General features: G+C 40.9%; 1 protein-coding gene across 4 annotated transcripts in view; it reads right to left on the reverse strand.

Annotated features, from left to right (window-relative positions):
* HBS1L (HBS1 like translational GTPase) overlaps positions 1 to 19,144 on the reverse strand; it is a 102,252-nt gene that overhangs the window by 20,323 nt on the left and 62,785 nt on the right. For all 4 annotated transcript variants that reach the window (XM_006264437.4, XM_006264436.4, XM_019479495.2 and 1 more), the window contains 3 exons: positions 10,664 to 10,772; positions 830 to 1,089; positions 226 to 391 (listed from right to left, as the gene is read on the reverse strand). In XM_006264437.4, coding sequence (XP_006264499.2) covers positions 226 to 391; positions 830 to 1,089; positions 10,664 to 10,772 — 535 coding nt within the window. The remainder of the gene's footprint in view (positions 1 to 225; positions 392 to 829; positions 1,090 to 10,663; positions 10,773 to 19,144) is intronic.

Consider the following 19,144-nt stretch of genomic DNA (forward strand, 5'->3'; position numbering starts at 1 on the left):
AGGATTTCCAACTTCTCTGCCTGATTTCACACAACTAAACCAGAATCCCTCCTTTCCTTTCAGTGGTGTGTATCTATCTTCCTAGGAAATATTACATTTTGTGTAATGTTTTATTCTTAACACTTTTAATGTAGTCATAACATAACAATTAGTTTAATAATATTTCCTAACAGAGTTGTTTTAGCAGAGAAAATGTTAATTCACACTATAAGGTAAACTGCTTACCTTTCTCTTTCTTCTCCAGTTTCATCCAAGACCCATGCATAGGCAAATGAAGCTTTTCCAGCCTTTTTAGATTCCTGTTCATATTTGTGCATTGTTCTTTTGTTCACATTTCCCAGAAGGTAGAGTAAATGACCCATTAAAGTACTTTTGCCTGCATCAACATGACCTAAAGAGGAAAAGAAACATTGGAGAAATGTCACTTTTTCATATATTAGCTACATAACATAGTTAGAAAATAAATACACCGGTGCATGTGAAATGTAGTCTGCTAAAAGGGTTTTTTTTTCATATTCCTGCAATTCACAGAACTACTATATATAGTATCAAGGCAGAGAAACATATAATTTCAGTAAGACTAACATGACGAACACCTCTGTACCATCAAAGTTACTCTAGAAAGATGTATGTCTTTTAGTATGTATGTATGCATGTTAGTCTAATTAACACCAAAAGTGGGTCCTTCTATATAGCAATGGCCAAGCAGATGGGCTTGAGAGCAAGGAACACATTTGCTTCTCTATCGCTTCCAGATTTAACCAGCACAGATTCCTGAATCTCCAACCTGGCCTAAAGATTTTTTTTTTTTTTTTTAAAAGGGCATTACCTATTACCACCAAATTCAGCAGTTGCTTTCCTCCTTGCCTCTTTTCCAGTTCTGCTTTCACATCTATTTGTTGTTTCATCTTGCTAGACTTTTTCACTGGAGTAGGTGCTGCACTCTGTTCTTCTGACACCTGCGTTGTTTGGGATGGAAGAGCTGATTTTGAGACTGTCTCAACTAACCCAGAAGTAACACTGGTATCTTCAGATGGTGGTCTTTTTTCAGATGCGCTAGCACCGTGGCCATTCTCTTCAGCAACCACACTACAGAAAACAAACAGAAAACAAGGATTATAGGAGTGCCATAGAAGCCTTACAGCAGCAGAGAAAGAAGGTCGTGTCTCTTTAGTTAACCACCAAGCCTTCAAATTAAAAATCTCCAATAAATAGTAAAAGACTGTTAACATGGAAGTGATAAGCAACTGGACACAAACCACATAGTTAGAGACTCTGAATATCTTGCCTGAAAACAGCCTGTAGAAAAGCAAGATAAGAAAGTATCCCATAAAATATGTAAAATTCAGATAGACAAGAACCTCCTTCTCACAGCCAGTTCCTTGATGGAAAGGCAAGGGACAGTTTAAAGAGTAATTCCTGAGGGTTTATATTCATTGAAGAGTTAACATAGGCTTTTAACCTGAGTGCTGTGTGTGAATGGGAGCCGACTTGAGGACAACTAAATCTCACTCGAGTATAATGGTGCTTCCCAACTGGCCCATCCTGGGGTACAGACTGGAACCCAAGTGCTGCTAACACAGGTGCTGGTAACCCATCCACTTTGTAGTGTGAATACAGATTAGCCATTTAAGTGCTGAAGGGTGTTGGTTGTAGCCATGTTGGTCTAAGGACATAGGCAGACAAGGTTCTTTGGGTAAATCTGATATCTTCTATTAGATTAACTAAAATAGTTGAGAAAATTCTTTTTTGCAATCTTTCAGCTACAAACACCCTTCTTCAGGCAGAAGTAGCATCCTCTAAAGCCTTTGTCTAATTCCCCCCTGCATGTTCAAGTTAGGCAAGGTTTCCCTTCTACAACTGACTCAGAGAAAAGAAAAGAAAATCAGAGTAGTTCAATTTACGGCACTGCAAAGAGACTGAGTCATACTCTGAAGTCTCAGCATATCACTTGTGTGAGACGACTGGTAGCAGTTAAATAGGCATGATCAAATATAGCTTTGCAGTATGGCTATTCACACACCAGCTAGGCTAAGTGGAATGCTCACCCCCCAGAGACCAATCGTGTAAGTTAATACTGCAGTCAAGAAAGTCACTGCAGTGTCTAGCAATTAACAACATACAAGTGGGTGTTTGTCTCATTCCTATTCTTTATGGTTCAATAGGATTACTTGCATGACTCAGAATTCAAGGACCAGATCACAAAAAAAGAACTAGATAAATTGATTTCCAATGTTACCTAAGCAATGCTTCCTTACCAGCATTTTTCTTGGCTTCTTATAGTTATAATTCTTTAATCCTACACGAGCAATTTTAAGAGATCCTAATTAAGCAGAATGCCAGCAGTTCTGAAATTTTTTTAGAACATGTTGTTGTCAGGCTCCCTCTACTCGTGCAGTTAAAGGCACAACTGGATCTAATGTGTGATCCACACAATCATGCCTCCTGCCACATGTGCATGGCAGGAGGCACAACTGGGATTGCATGTTAGATCTTATTGTATCTTATTGCTGGAGCAGGGGGAGTCTGATCCTGGGCTCCCCCTGCTTCGGCAATAAGTAGGCACCCATGGCTGGTAGCCCCCCTTTGCTGAGGGGCTCCCAGCCATGGGGACCATGCACAGTTGGGACCCAGAACCCATTTTGAAACACAGGGATGCTGAATATATGAGATGCTGCAGCATGCAGGAGCATGATTAGAACGCTCCAGCAAACTCGATTAATCAGAATGTGTTGGAGCACATGTAAAGTGCCCCTACTGATTAGGATAACACCAGATAGTTTCAAACCTTTTCTAAATTCCAACATAGATTTCTAAATGTTTTTCAACTTCCAGCATATGGAATAATAATTTTAAAAATTCCAAGTACCAAATAACAGCTTTTGAAAGAAACAGGGAGGGGGAAAAAAACAAATCAGACTTTGCTGAGGATGATCTGTCACTGAATGTTATTCACTGGATTGTATTCTCCAAAATGCCAGTATGCTTTTAATAAAATAAAGCTAGATTATTTTATTGTGGTATTCCTCAAAATGTAGAACAATGTTAATAAAATGTAGAAGACTAGAAGCAGATCCTCAAATTTGCTCGGGCATGGATTCTGTGAATAATCAGCAGAAAGTGGGGAGATGTGTCACTACCTTTTAAAAATATGGTTCCCTCTCCAACTCAACCCAACATTGTTGTAATGTTTATGAACACGTGTGATAAGGACAGCAGATTTAAAAGAGCAAGAAAACAAAAGAAAGTTTTACAGGTAATGAAACAGCTCAAGAGTTCAGGATTATCTGGACTTTTATCTTGCTATCTTGCTTTGCCTAAAATTGACTGCACAGTCCTGAGTATATTGCATATTTTCTCAGCCCTCCATCTAAAAATTGGGATATTGCCCATAATTCATATCATTATTGCATTGTCAAATTCATGGAATTAATGGGAACTGCTCAGTTACTATGGTGATGATCACTACAGATAGAACTAAACACACAAAAAAAGTTCTCATTAGTAAAAGTTTCCATGCTGGCTAACGCTCTGACCCTCAAAATATACTGATTTAAATGCATGTAAACGTGGCTGGGCAACACTGCAAGGCAGAACTGCACACAGCTAGGTAGGAACAAAAACACAACATGACAGTACTATACTATGATAACCCAAATAATATGAACTGCACTGGACAATTACTGCCTTAAAAATATGGGGAAACAAAGAATTACATCTCTAGTTATGGTATCTGCACACACTCTGCTTTGCTTCCAATCCCAGAGCTTTTTGCAACTTGTTTTTTGTTTGGGTTTTTTTTGCATGCTAGTTCAGCCATGTATGCTTTATTTTAGTAAAAAATAATTTACATTAGTGCCTAGTCTACCATTTGGGACATTTTTTTTTCTTCTTGGTGGGAAACACTGTCGAAACAATTAGCATGTCAGGTTTAAACTATGATAGTTTTGATTCAAAACCATCTTTCCTACTGTCAGTTTAGAAATGAATTTACTTCATAAAAGGAGACAGACACCAAAAAGGACATAACTAATAAGAAAGGTTTCTGAGAATCTGAAGTAGATTTAAAATGTTTCAAGTCAGAAAGTAGGCCAAATCAGTTTTCATTAGTCTTACATTATTTAAGATGTTTAAACGCTCATACATATTTTACTTTGGGTCAAGCTTTTTCCATCAAAATTAAAATTCTCTCTTGTTTTCTTAATTGTTTTTTCAGATACATTATACTATATATTCACTAATTTTAGCAATGAGTACTTTCAGATTAAAACATATGGCTTGCACATATTTGAAAGCCCGTATATAATTTTTCATTCTCAAAGTCTGGCTCTTGAAACTTCATGACGATTAAAAACCTGGAGAGAAGTACCAGTATAAGAACAAAGGTCAAACTTGACTTTGTGGATGACAAGCCACTTTCTTCTCCCCCCTTTCATTGTCAGTTTATCAAAAACAAAAGTAAAGAACCTATGTGAAACTGCAATTAAGGTGAGCCAGAAAAAAATAAATCAGAAGTGTGTCTGCTGCTTCTCAAAATGTATTCCATAAAGACTGTCATACCAAGACTGCCCAAACACCTTGCAAAGCCAAAGTATCTGGAGAAACAGACTTGAAAAAGATAGGCAGCTTCTCATTTGTTTACTTGGTTAGTTATATTTAAATGTTTCTAGAGTCTATTCCTCAGTATCACTTCTCTATTGCTGTACGTTAGTTGTAGAATATTTTCCAGAAATTACTAAGTCTTAACTACTTACCTGAGAACTAACAGCAATTTTACATTGCGGTTGTTTCTATGCCTATACAAGTTTTAAATATGCTTCCTACCCAACCCTGTCCAATAAACAAGCAGACATGACTCTGCAAATACCACCTCAAAACCTGAGAACTCCATCTTCCAACAATCATCACTTCCCTGCTCAAACATCCACAAAAGCTATGCCAACTAACCCTCCCAAACACCACTCGCATCCAGTGGTGCTGTTGCAGGCACCACACCGTATAATCCATTTCATACATATATTAAGCTTATCTTAAAAGAAGTTAGGTTCTTTGGAAGGCTGTTAAAATACCTGATTACTCTTGTGTTTATGAACTTTTTTTTTTTTCAAATTTCCTATCTAAATTTGTTCACGTCTAGTTTATACCCATTTGTCTAAATGCCAGCATTGTCCTTAAGCTCAAATAGTTTTAAGCCTTCCCTGGTCTCCCCCTCCCTAAAGCATTTAATTAAATAATAGGAAAACAGCTAGAAGGAACCTCAGGAGGTCATCCATGTAACTTCCTGCTCAAGGAAGCCTGCTCAAGCCCATCCCAGGCAAGTATTTCTCTTCTCCTAAAAGCTTCCAGTAACTGAGATTTCACAGCCTCTCAAGGTAATCTGTTCCAATACTTCACCACCCTCAAAGATAGAAAATTCTTATTAATTTTCCTTGTTGTAATTTAAACTCATTACTGTCCTGTCCTATGTGGAAAAAACAGCTTATCACCATCATCTTTATAAGAACCCTTGTTGTATTGGAAGACTAATCAGTCCCATCCCCCCAAGTCTTTTACTCTCCAAACTAACTAAATCCAGCTCTAACAAGTGTCCCCATATGCTGCTTTCTACACCTCTAATACATGTTTGTTACTCTCCTCTCAACTCTATCCATTTGCTCCACATCTCTCATGAAGTGGAGTGCCCAAAACTGGAAACAGTATTCCAAATGACGTACCACTACTGTTGAATAGTATAAAAAGATCACAGCATTCCTGCTAATTAACAGCATATTAGTACAAATTTTTGGCAATAATATTACACTGTTGAATTGTATTCATTTTGCAAGCCAATGTAACACTCAGGTCCTTTTCTCTAATACTGAGGCCTAGGCGGTCATTCCCCATTTTGTAGTTTGCATTTGATTGCTCTTCCCTAAATGCAGTACATTGCAAATTTATTTCAGATCATTTATCCAATCTCTGCAGGTCATTATGAATCCTGATCCCATCCTCCAAAAGTATGTACCACTCCACCCAATTGGTGTAATCTGCAAATGTATTACACATACACTCAATTCTTTGAAGTCATTAAGATATTGAAAAGTACCTAACCTAGGACATACATCTGAAGGACTTGGACTGATACCTTCTCCTGCTTTTATATTAAGCCACTGATAACTGTGACACATGCCACCAGGTGGTCATTCATGCCCTAAAAACTTTAAAACAATACTTTGAAGCTCAATCTTATGGCCCCACAGGCCAGATGAGTAGTGTGAAGCCAGTCCACAGGTCAGACAGAGCCCCACATGCCAGGATCAGGCCCTGGGGCGTGGAACCACCCCCTCATGGCCTCTGTATGCCAGGATTGGAGCCAGCAATGCCCCTGGGCACTGGTATCAGATGCCTTTATCCCAGCACAGGGCCTGAGGCCCCTCACAGGTCCAAAAATTTGGCAGCAGAGCAGTGGTGCCATTGCTCCTGTACTGCCAAATATCTAGATGTGTAGAGAGCCCTGCAGAAACCCCTGCTTCAATATCTTTCCAGTTATCAAAATTCAAGCAACTGATCTGTAATTCTCTCTCTTTCCTCCTTTTAAAAATGGCCAGTAGGTTTCTCTAGTCTTCTTGGATCTCAACTAACCTCTGAAATTACCTCAGCCACTTCCTTGAGTACTCTAGGGTGAACTTCATACAACCCCGCTGATTCAAAAACATCCAGCTTGTCTAAGTCATCTGATCCATTCTTTCCCTCCCTTCGGCTGATTATCTAATCCCCTGATCTTGCTGCCGACTGTACTTGTGATCTGACAGATGACCTTTGATTCCTGGGAGGGGGAAGGGGGAGAGTGAAGTAAAAAAAAGCCTTTGTTTTGCTCGGCTAAAGAGCAAGCCAAGCACTCCTCACATCCTCCCATAAAATAATTTTCTTGTTTTGGCCTTCTCTGGTCTCCCCCACGGGCTGGATGAGTGACAGGGGGCCAGTCTGGGCCCACCGACCTCCTCCCCCAGCACAGTGGTGCCCGCTCTGGGATGTGTGCTGTACTCTGTGCCCACTTAAGTCAATCTGGAATTCATGCTGCATGCAGCACTTGGAGATACTACATGCAGCACAGGTCCTGCACAGGCTGAAGCAAGCGCTGCTTGTGGCGCTGTCCTGGAGTGCTGGGGCAGGCACCATGTGCTGTGCAGTCTGGCTGGGGTGGGCACCATGTTCAGTGCAGTTGCCCCTCTGGCCAGACTGCGCTGCATGTGCAGATCCCAGACCAGCTGCAGCAGCCAACTGATCCAGGTATGCTGGTGGACAGAGAGGGGGAAGATGTCTGTGGGCCAAATCCTGCCCCGTGCCACAGGGACACACCATGCCCTATAGACCGATCAGACCCAGGGGCAGCACCCCAGGCTGGACAGCAGGGCTCTGCCGGCCAGATACAGCCTGTAGACCAGATGTTTGATACACCTTGCTCCACAAGGACTAACGCAGCTTGACTTCGGCAATTTTTATTATATCCTTGCACTTCTAAATCTCTGAAAGACAACATTCTTTCCTGATCAATCCTTTCTTCCATTTTTTGTAGACACCACACTTACTCAAATCTAAATCAATTCTGAATTTAAGACAACCCCCAATAATCAGATTCTATATATGGAAAACTTGTAAGTTGTTATAATTTTTCCAAGGCTCTGTTCCCTAGTGGAACACAGCGTGTGGAAGCTCAGCCCTTTCCAGGCCATGCAGCAGTGTCAGTGCTGTTAACTGGCCAGGCAGGCAATGCAATGGTGTCAGCAGTACTGATTGGCCATGCAGGAGACAGTTTCCATGTGCTAATGCCTGGGAGGCAATCCAGGCAGAGCTGGAGTCAAGCTGCACCTGACAGTAAAGGGGATAGGGGAGGGGAAAAGCTACAGAGGGCAAGTCAAGGGGGCCAGGAGGCTATTGTGGGTCTGACTCTGGCCCTGACCTAGGCTCAGGGCTAGTTAGAGCCACAGCAACTGCCTGCCCTGCCCCCTCCTGGGGGGAAAAAACCTGTCTTTGATTTGAGTTAATACAGTACTCTGTTCTTAATATCCTTCCTGGGGTGCTCATGCATAAAGGTGAGCATTAGCATCTTTGTTTGAAGAAATAACAGGCCGCCTCCACACTGCATGCAGAGACACAGTGTAGCCATTGTTCAGCTTATATTAAAGGCACACCAAGTTCCAAATATTTTTGATATTAAGCAATAAAATATACTTCTAAAATGTGTGTCTTTTAAATTGTGGGCACATAAAAAAAATGTCGGACCCTGAAAAACTAAAATAGAGGGCTTTATCACTTAGACATCTGCTTCTCCCTCACTACCCCCTCCTCTCTCTTTTTTTAAACTTTTACTCAGAGCAATGGGTGTTACCACTTCCCATACAGAACCACAAACTATAGCAGGTGCCATAGTAAACACCCAAGCTGGAGGATATCCTGTGACTACTGAAGTCAATGGGAGTTTTACCACCAAGTTCAGTGGAGACAGGATTTTTCCTGGAGTCACTGCTTGTTATGAACACAACTGTCTCTGATCAACTGCATTTCACAGTCACCCCAACAACACTGGCAAAGTTTTGAAAGGCTCACAAGTTAAAATTTACCTCAGACAAATAGCTACAAGAAGTCATTACTATCCAGTGACTATTCAGTAATCTGTATGAAGTGATCGTTTCATGAGATCTGGGGCCCCATGAGCTGCTGCCACATTACAAAACCACTACCAAAGAAGATATGCATTGTCCTTAGATACCCCAGGAGATTGAAAATCCCATAACAGGATTGCCAACTTTATTTACAGTCTCAGCAGCAGCATATAAAAGACAGAATGAACCTGAAGAATAGTCCTCTTCCTCCTAAAAATGTTCTCCCCAGATCAAGGTTGTATGCAATGATGAGCTGTGTGCAGTGATGAGCTGTAGGGAGAAGCTTGTAATGGTTGCTGCTTCTGAGGTCCTTGAAGACACATGAAATGCTGCTATAATTTTTCCTGTCAAATTTAAGATTACACCTAGACAGATGTAGGTTTCTGAAACAGGGGCACAGATATGTTACAATGTACCACGCTAATACAATGCATATTTTTCTAACCCTCTGCTGAATACCCCCTGAGGCCTATACATACCCCCGGTTGCAAACCCCTGGGCTAGAGGCATAGAGCTATTTCAGTGACATTCAACCTATCTGGATTGACTACTCCCCAATGCCTCCCCTCCCAAAAGCAAGCCCAAAGCTGAACTCCACCTGGCAACATACAAAAATAGTTGGGGTTAGGGGAGAACTCACTTTAGCTTCTTGCAGCACCTCTACCTGGGGAGACCAACCTCTCTGAATCTGCCCATGTCCAGCTTTATGCCGCCCTGGTTGCACCACTGATTCAACCTCCCACATCCTTCACCATCTGCTGCAACAACTGCCTCACCACTGCAACTCCCTTCCGCCTATGACCAGTATGCAACCGTACAGCCCAGCCCTGCCCCTCCCCCGCCTTTCTCTAATTTGTTGTAGGTTTCAATGCCCTAGGAACAAAGCCGTCTAGTTCCTAAGTAAGGAACACCTTTAATCGGGAAGGTTACAGGGTGAGAAAAAACATTATTCAGACCAGAAAACAGACAGAATAATTGTAGAAGAAAGAACAGACAGTTAGTAGATCAAGGGTTTTTAACACCTAAGGAGTAAAGAGATTAGCAGGAACTAAGCAAATAATAATGAGCCATTTAGTCAACTAACAATTGGATATGCCTAAATAGAAAATCTGGGTGTCCTTGCCAGTCAGTTCGTTTTAAATTTTGAGTGGAACGAGTGAAAAGGGGAGAGTGTGAATATACCACCTACCCCCAAACCTTCCCCTGGGACTACTGTTGCTGAAAACTAACAGCCCATGTAATTTTCTCATAGTTGATTTCAATCTTTCTTTATTCCTGATATAGCTCTAATATCAAATCTTCCATTTCTTTTTTAATGCAAAAAAGGAGGAACGGGAGATCTTATGTTACAATGTATGACACTTAGCACAACAGCTATTCATATTCAGGGTCAATGCTGTGAATTCTCAAATTATTTTCATAACTCTTTCTCCTAACCCATTCAGTCTTTATCTTATTAAAGGAAAGACTGCTGCCGCTCAACAACTTCTAATTTAACTTGAGCTTCCCAGTTTTGTCCATTCATGGTAAGCACAAAAAAGGGCAAATTTTGTTCTTAGTTAGTTCCATAAAATACGTCAATGGAAGCTTCATTAGCGCTGAACAGAATTTAGCCCAGAATTATTTTTTTACCTGCATATATTATTTAATCTAATACTTCTTCCAATAAACAACCTACTATAGTTTCAAGTGACTTGCCTCATAATTCCCTTTAGAATATTAAATTTAAACCAAACTAAACTCCAGAGATTTTTAGCATTCTACGAAGCGGATGCTTAAACAAATTTGTCTAGCTGATCTATCTGCACTATTCATAGTGAAAGGATTTGTTAAACTCACAATGTAAGGTGCCATCTTCTGAAAGTAATTATGAGTCAAAAAAGAAGCCAAAATGGTTAGCTTGGTAGAATGTACATTTAAAACCTCTGTAAAAATAGAAAAAAAAAAGAACACTTGCTACAGGTGCACCAGGCTGAAAGAAGAGCTGTTAAAGTACCTTGATGTACGAAGACTTGGCTTACCATGGAACTTCAAATCCCATAGACTGTTTCTTTCCGGACACAGTCATTTTGGCAACTTTTGGAACAACTTCAGATTCAATTCTGGTAGACTGGGAATCCCTTGATTTTCCTAGCAATGGGAGGGGGAAAAAAAGGGTAAATTTGGAAATTAGTAGGAACTAGCATCTGTAAATAAAAGATTTAGTAAATTATATTCTTAATACGATCCACTTTGTCAGCTCAGTTACTGATAACCATCTATAATAAACGTAATTTCCTCCAGCATCTAATACATATGAATATTAACAAATGGATTACTAGCAAAAACTTGCATTTCTCCCCCAATCTGGAAGAATATTACCATTAAAAAGCCATGCTATTTGTTTTGTTTTTTCTAACAGGTACAGGTTCTATGTTGCCAGAGATGATGGAAAATAAATAAAAAGGAGACTCTGTAGCTGATTCACAGGCTGGTTGAGTTAATTTATTCTTGTTTAATTTCAGAGTTGTTTTTTTTAAAGGTAACTCGGCAGTTCATGCTGCTGCAAGATATATTGGGTACTGCTACCAGGAGCACAGAGATGAGCATAGGCTGCAAAGCCTACCCAAGAAGCAATTACGCCTACACTGTATTCTGTACAGGAGTAGCTATACTGCTAGCTGTCATTCAGCTAGTTTAAATCTAATTCATGTCTCTCTGCATGAACAGTAGTCACAATAGGACTGCAGTGGAATAATACCTTCATAGGCAGGACAGCTATATTATACAGATGTGTATTTGTACTTTTACTATTATTTAAACCTAAATAAATATACCAGAAGGTTTTATTTTGAACTGCAAGAAATGGAATTCTTTGGATTTTAAAAAACCTAACAAAATTATACTCTAATTTTGGAAAGCTGTACAAAAAGTGACTTATCTCTGAAAAGCAAATCTAAAAATTAAAGCAACCTTTCTCGTGAACATCCTATCCAGTCTTAAGAGAAAAAAAAGAAATGGTCATCAAGTCCAGTGATCAGCCACAATGATAACTGATGTCACTTCCTATTAAATTGATTTATTCACCTTGGAATAGAAGGGATGGTATATATCAAAGCAAACAGTAGTTGCTGGGTTTTCTTGTTTTCTGGTGGGGGGGGAGGGATTTAATCTTTTCATATAGGAAAGACACCACATGTAGGAACTAAACTAGAAAATATTTTAAACAAACATATTCTAAAAAAAATAATAATTCTAATTTTCAATACCATTTAAATACTTTTTCACTACTGAACAAATACTTCAATTATTCTCCCTTATTACTGCATGATGAGTTGAGTCATTTGATTCTACCCCTCCACAGTAAAATTCTTATAAACTAAATCTTAAAAACCACATTATCAAATTGCTGTTGTACGTATATTGTGGTCAAGGCATTTAAAGATATGTTTCAGGTGAGGAAACAGAATACCGCAGATAACTTGATAATAGAGATCAAGCTCAGAGATCAAATGCATTATGTTTTAACAATCCCAAAGTGAATTCAGAATGATTAAATAATGAATCTCTCCACGTCCCTGAACTTAATTTTCTCCATCTGTAAAATAGAGAAAATGATATTCATCTCTATCTGTAGAGTGCAACAGATGAAATAGTCTGTATAAAAAACTAAATATTTCTTATATTAAAATCAGGGAACTACAGACCAAACAGTCTCACACCTCAGTCCCTGGAAAAATCATGGAGCAGATTCTCAAGGAATCCATTTCTAAGCACTTGGAAAAGAAAAAGTTGATTAGAAACAATCAGCATGGATTCACAAAGGGCAAGTTATGCCTGACCAACCTGATTCTCTTCTATGAGGAGATGACTGGCTCTGTGGATGTAGGGAGAATGGTGGATGTGGCGTACCTTGATTTTAGCAAGGATTTTGATACAGTTTCCCACAACATTCTCGCAGGTAAGCTAAGGAAGGATGGGCTGGGTGAATGGATTGTAAGGTGGATAGAAATCTGGCTGGAGCATCAGGCTCAGAGAGTAGACATCAATGGCTCAATGTCTAGTTGGTAGCCGGGATCAAGTGGAGTGTGCCCCAGGGTTCGGTTCTGGGGCTGGTTTTGTTCAAGGTCTTCATCAACTACCTGGAAGATGGCAGAGAGTGTACCCTCAGCAAGTTTGCAGATGACACCAAGCTGGGGGGGAGCAGTAGATACACTGGAGGATACGGCTAGGATTCAGAGTGACTTAGAAAAATTGGAGGACTGGGCCAAAAGAAATCTCAAGTTCAACAAGGACAAGTTCAACGTCCTGCACTTAGGATGAAACAATCCCATGTACCGACTGGTACAGGCTGGGAACTGACTGGCTGGGCAGCAGCTCTTCAGAAAAGGACCTGGGGGTTACAGTGGAAATTAAGCTGAATATGAGCCAGCAGTGTGCCCTTGTTGCCAAGAAGGCTAATGGCATACTGGGCTGCATTGGTAGGTGAGTGGCCAGTAGGTCAAGGGAAGTGATTATTCCCCTCTATTAAGCACTGGTGAGGCCACATCTGGAGTACTGTGTTCAGTTTTGGGCACCCCACTCCAGAAAGGATGTGGATAAATTGGAGAGAGTCCCCCAGAAGGCACCAAAAATGGTGAAGGGCTGAGACACATGACTCATGAGGACACGCTGAGGAAACTGGGCTTATTTAATCTAGAGCAGGGGTTGTCAACCAGGGATCAAAGTACCCCCGGGGGTACGCGTAAGGCCCCAGGGGGTATGCGGAAGTGACGCGAAGAAGCTGCCAGCACTTCTGATTTTGCAGATTTGATAGCAGCCTTCAACTACAGGAAGTGGGGTTCCAAAGAGGATAGAGCTAAACTGTTTTCAGGTTTTCAGTGGTAGCAGATGACAGAACAAGGAAAAACAGTCTCAAGCTGCAGCAAGGCAAGTTTAGATTAGCTATTAGGAAGAATTTTCTCACTAGGGTGGTAAAACACTGGGACAGGTTACCCACAAAAGCTCCAACCTCCCACCTCCTCCACTGTGTACCCCAGTGCTAGGTCTGGGCCACAGGTACAACTGCCTACCCACCCCCACCTTGTACTTAAATCCAAGGCAAGTGGCATTCCCTCGATATTGAATGGAAAGAAAACCTCATCTTGGATTTGAGTAAATACAGTAGTACAAAAGTACACCATTAGCTTCTACATCTAGCTTTGAGCTAATCTCTAGCTGAATAAAAGCATCCTGAAATTGAAAAATGCAAAATCAAGATGATTATGGAGTGATTCTAGTCCTACACACCTACAAGAGAGTACTAGAAACTGTACTAGGAGAACACTAATAAGATTGAACAGCCCTTGAAGGGAGGTCAGATTACAACCCACACTATAGCTGCATGAACCTTACTCTCCCTCACGCAATCAGTATAATATAAGTTTATGATCCATCTTGCAATGTATTAAGGATAGAAGCACATGCTACATAACTGAAAATCAAGAGTCCTGAATTTGAAAAAAAAAAAATCTACAGAAAACATTTCAAATCATTTAATGAAATCTGCTACTTAAGATTTCAATGGTCTCTACATAAAGCACTGCTTTTTGACTATGGCCCAAGACTAAAGACTACCTTAGTCTCTGTGTAAACTGAATTCTCTGAACGTGTGTGACATCTGTTTCTGAGAAAGCCAGCCAAATTATCTTCAAATACAATAAACTTCTCACACTTCGATAAATATCTTTCAGAGACAGACAGATAATTCATTAAAATTACGTCACTGACAAATCTAGTGTTATGTACTTCCACTTCAGCAGTATAGGGTAAGCACTCAAATTACATGAAATAAAAGCATAAAAACCAGAAATCAAATTAGGCAGTTAAAGTTAATATGGGTTCTTAGGAAAAATATGTATGTGGGAAATAAGGACCAAAAAAACGTCAACTGAAGCATAAATGTTCACAATTTCGCAATGCAGCATAGTAAACTGAATTTAAATTTAGAGAACAAAAGAAAAAGTGTTGGATAAAGAAAAAACAAAATATAAATGATAGAAGGAATGATGTAAGAAAAGATGGCTATTGATTAGTTCCCAAAACTACAAAAATACTCCAATCATGTCAGTCTTTAACCTAAAAAACAAAAACCAGATATAATATAGTCTAGCTACAACAAGAAACTGGATAGAAGCCCATAAACAGATAAATATAACTGCTTCGCACAAACAGATGCAACTGAAAAGCACTAATTAGTTTATTAATTCTATTAATCAGGGATCAGCAGCAAGAACTATAAACATCAACTATTTAAATGCACATTATATAATAAATGGAGAAATCCCAGACTGAATTCTTTTTGGAAAGTTTCTCAGTTGGCACCAAAAATAAGTGTTAGCCAAAACTCTTCCAGCTCGGTATAAATAAAATGGTCCACCTTCTGCCCCTCTAAGACAGACTCAGAGAACACATAGTTTTGTATTGTGCTCAAAGCCCAATACATTTCAACTCTTATCAGATTAAAGGTGGAAAGGAAATAACCTCCACTGAAAGAGTCTGACCATATTCATTTCCCATCTACATCAAAATGTTATCTCCAGGTCCCCAGACATTCATAACTGTTGTGGTAGACATAATCCAAACTATTCAGCACATCAAAAGCCAAAGACAAATATTGAAGTTACACCCAGAACAAACAGGAAACCAGTGCACATTACAGAACCCAGTTTTAATGCAATTTCTGAAAGAACATGTGAAAGATGCATTACCCAGCAGGTACAATTTCCAAGTGTTCTTTGGTGTAGCAGTCCCCTTTAAAGCATGTTTTGTAGCAATAACTTTAATATGATGAAGATACTGAGAAGTGTGGTAGGTCAGTCCACATCTGAAGAAAAATAATGCAACTTCTTTACTAACAAAGGGGGAAAAACTAAGCACTCTTGGAAGCCACTGCTACTTGGACCTCAAGAAGCATGTGCGGAGCCATATGAGTCCAGGTTGAAAACACGAGCAACTAACTGAGAGCATGACCCCTCAACCAAGGGAACCGAGTGCAAAATCCTGAAGGGAAAGACTGAAAATTCCCTCCATAAACAGCCCCAATATCTCCCTAGTAAACCAAAGGTTTCTGACAACCAAATAATGTGAGATCATGAATGGACCAAATATATGCTGTATTAACTCGAATCCAAGACAAGGTTTCCCCCCAGATCAACATGAGGGAGGGAAAAAAAAGTTCAGATTTCAGTACCAGCCCAGGGCAAGCAGTGACTCAGCTTCAGCTCTGGCCCTGGGCCCTGAGCCAAACCTGAGCCCATCTGCCCCAGGCTGGAATGGCTCATACAATAGGGGCTCATGGAGGGGAAGCATGGGGGAAACTGCATGGTGGGTGTAAAGGGTGAAAAGGGGAAACCAGTGGTGTGCGGCTTGCGGGTAGTGCAGGGGAGACAGGGAAGTTTGCTATGCCCATTTTGCATCCTGCCCCCCAGAGTCAGGAGGGCACACGTTTCTTTCTGTCCTTCTCAAGTGGTTAAAACAATGCAAATTCATTTTAATTTTAAATAAAGAAACATACACATCTTTATCACTACCACCACATGGAAGTGTAACATTAAAATCCATTAAAAAAAGTTTAAAAAGCAGTGATCACACCAATCATTCTCTGTATGATAAGCAATGTTTTCCCATAAAAATAAAGAGTGCTCCACTCATGTTATATATATGCATACAAGAAATCTAATTAAATACATCATGTGGAAACTATGAAATTGACTAAATACAGCCAATCCTGTAAAATAAAGCCTGGAGATACTGCCATACCAGGCCAGCACTCAAGGTGCTTAAAAAACAACACCCCACCACCAGCATTTTACTTTAAACTCAGCGTATTCCTGAGCTGAGCCCTGCACATGCCCAGAAGCAGCAGCATGCTACTTCAGCCTCGCTCGCCCAATATCTGTAACGATTGGACACTTTAAGCAGGGCATTTTTGCCGCTTTTATCTAACACCTGATTGAATCAGCTTTAGTTAAAAAGCTCCAAAAAGCCCTGACAAAGCACCCAGTCTTTATGGACGCTGCAGAACCAGGCTGAAGTAATGTGCTGCTTATTCCAGTAAAGAGCACTTTTGTTTTGTTTTTTATTTTTTTAAGCTCTGCAAGCAGCAGACACTGAAGCAAGCTCCAACACCCTCTGGTGCCAAAAAGGCTGAAAGGACCTGCACTGTTTAACATCTTCATCAGCAACTTGGATGTGGGGGTGGAAAGCACGCTGTCCAAGTTTGCTGATGACACTAAGATGTGGGGTGAGGTGGGCACACTTGAAGGGAGAGAGAGGCTGCAACTAGATTTAGACAGACTACAAAAGTGGGCAGATGAGAATAGGATGGGGTTCAAGGTAGACAAATGCAGGGTGCTGCACCTTGGGAGAAGGAATCCACAGCATACATACAGGCTGGGGAGTTCCCCTCTTGAAAGCACAGAGGCGGAAAGGGATCTTGGAGTCATTATTGACTCCAAGATGAACATGAGCCACCAATGCCAGACTGCAGCCAGCAAGGCCAGCCATAACTTGTCATGTATCCAAAGGTGCATCTCAAGCCGGTCCAGAGAAATGATACTCCCCCTCTATGCGACTTTGGTCAGGCCGCAGTTGGAGTACTGCGTCCAGTACTGGGCGCCACACTTCAAAAGGGATGTGGCCAGCCTGGAGAGGGTTCAGAGGAGGGCCACCCGCTTGGTGAGAGGGCAGCAGGACAGGCCCTACGAGGAAAGACTGAGGGACCTGAACCTGTTCAGCCTCAGCAAGAGGAGGCTGAGGGGGGACCTGGTGGCTGCCTACAAACTCATCAGGGGAAATCAACAGCAAATAGGGAGAGCCCTTTTCTCCCCAGCACCACCTGGGGTGACAAGGAACAATGGTAATAAGCTGATGGAAAATAGGTTTAGGTTATAGACCAGGAAGCAATATTTTACAGTTAGGGTGGTCAGAATCTGGAACCAACTTCCTAGGGAAATGGTCCTCACCCCTAACTTGGGCAAATTCAAAAACAGGTTAGATGATCACCTGTCTGGGGTCTTGTGAACCCAGCATTCATTCCTGCCTGTAGCAGGGGGTCAGGCTAGATGATCTGATCAGGTCCCTCCTGACCCTAGCTACTGTGAACCTTTTTGTGTGGGTGTGGCCCTTAAAAAAAAAAAGAAAGAAAGAAAACTAGCTGGCTGTTCCTTCTGAAGGGAACTGGCACCTAGACATATTGCAATACTAGCCCAGCACCTTTAAAGCACCTGGCGCTGTGGCGCATACATTTCTATAAATGGTGAAATGTTCAGCAGTGCACTTTTGAACTAAAATATACCGAAGCACGCCACCGCCATTTTGTGTGCAGATGCACATTTCTGCACTTATACAACTGCACATGACACAGCACAGTGCACGTCAGCTCGCATGTATGGCAGACTCGATTAATCAACTCTGCACCGACACATCGGATTACTGGTGCATCACGCCACGAAAAGGGTTGTGTATAAATTCCCACTATGAAACACTACATTGAATACATTTAGACGACTTCTTCACTCCCACATCTGAACAGCACCTGCCTTTACCATTGCCAATGATTCCTGCTTCTTCACTAACTTTAAATATCTGGCAAAAATCACGAAACCTCTGTAGGTGAGAGGCTCTGTTGCTCCCTCTCTCAGTCCGTTGCATGTGATCAGTGTGGCTCCATGGTTCACCTGCATATACATTTTTGGAGGAGCCCAGAACTCAAGACAAAAGCATCCAATTCCAGTCATGAGTAGCCAGGGGCTACTTAGCAAATGAATCCTTTCGGAGGGGGGAAGGGGGGGGGGGCCGCGGGGAATTGGAGGGTATTTAGAGTGTACACACATACTGAAAAATGCTGGGCTTGAAATGTTATTGACTCTTTTTGGCTCCAGCCCACTGAACTATATGATAAATCATGAGCCTTTGGGCTTTGGATGAATATCATGCATAATTTATACTATGTATAACTAGGTACAAAAGTGCTACTTAAAAGCGTGTTCATGGAGTACCTGTGCTAAAACTTGCAACAGTTTGCAACAACAAAAAAAACAAAAACAAAACAAAAAAAAAGGTAAAATGCATCAATTCTGGATAAACCAAGCACCATGTATGTCTACCTGTAGTAATTTGCATATAGGAATGTTTATTTCAAGTCCTTGTTTCCAAATTTGCTGCTTACTTCCACATGCTCAGGGAGAGCAGTGTCTGATAATAATTGGAGGGGGGGGGGGAAAGAGGGGCTTCAGGGGAAAAATACTAAGGGGGACAGAGGTCAAAGGGACCATTCGACCCCCCCACGTATATTTTCCCTGCTGTAGTAGTAAGAGGGGAACGAATTCAAGGCAAACCTCCAATAATTAGATTCTATATCTGGAAAATTATATGGAAAAATCTATATATGTTATAAAGAACCTAATTATGGGGGGGGCATCTTATATTCAGGGTAATCCCATATTTGAGTAAATGTGGTATTACTCTGGAAACATGCATAT

Source organism: Alligator mississippiensis, chromosome 1 (genome assembly GCF_030867095.1).
Source record: "Alligator mississippiensis isolate rAllMis1 chromosome 1, rAllMis1, whole genome shotgun sequence".
In the NCBI taxonomy this organism is placed as follows: domain Eukaryota; kingdom Metazoa; phylum Chordata; order Crocodylia; family Alligatoridae; genus Alligator; species Alligator mississippiensis.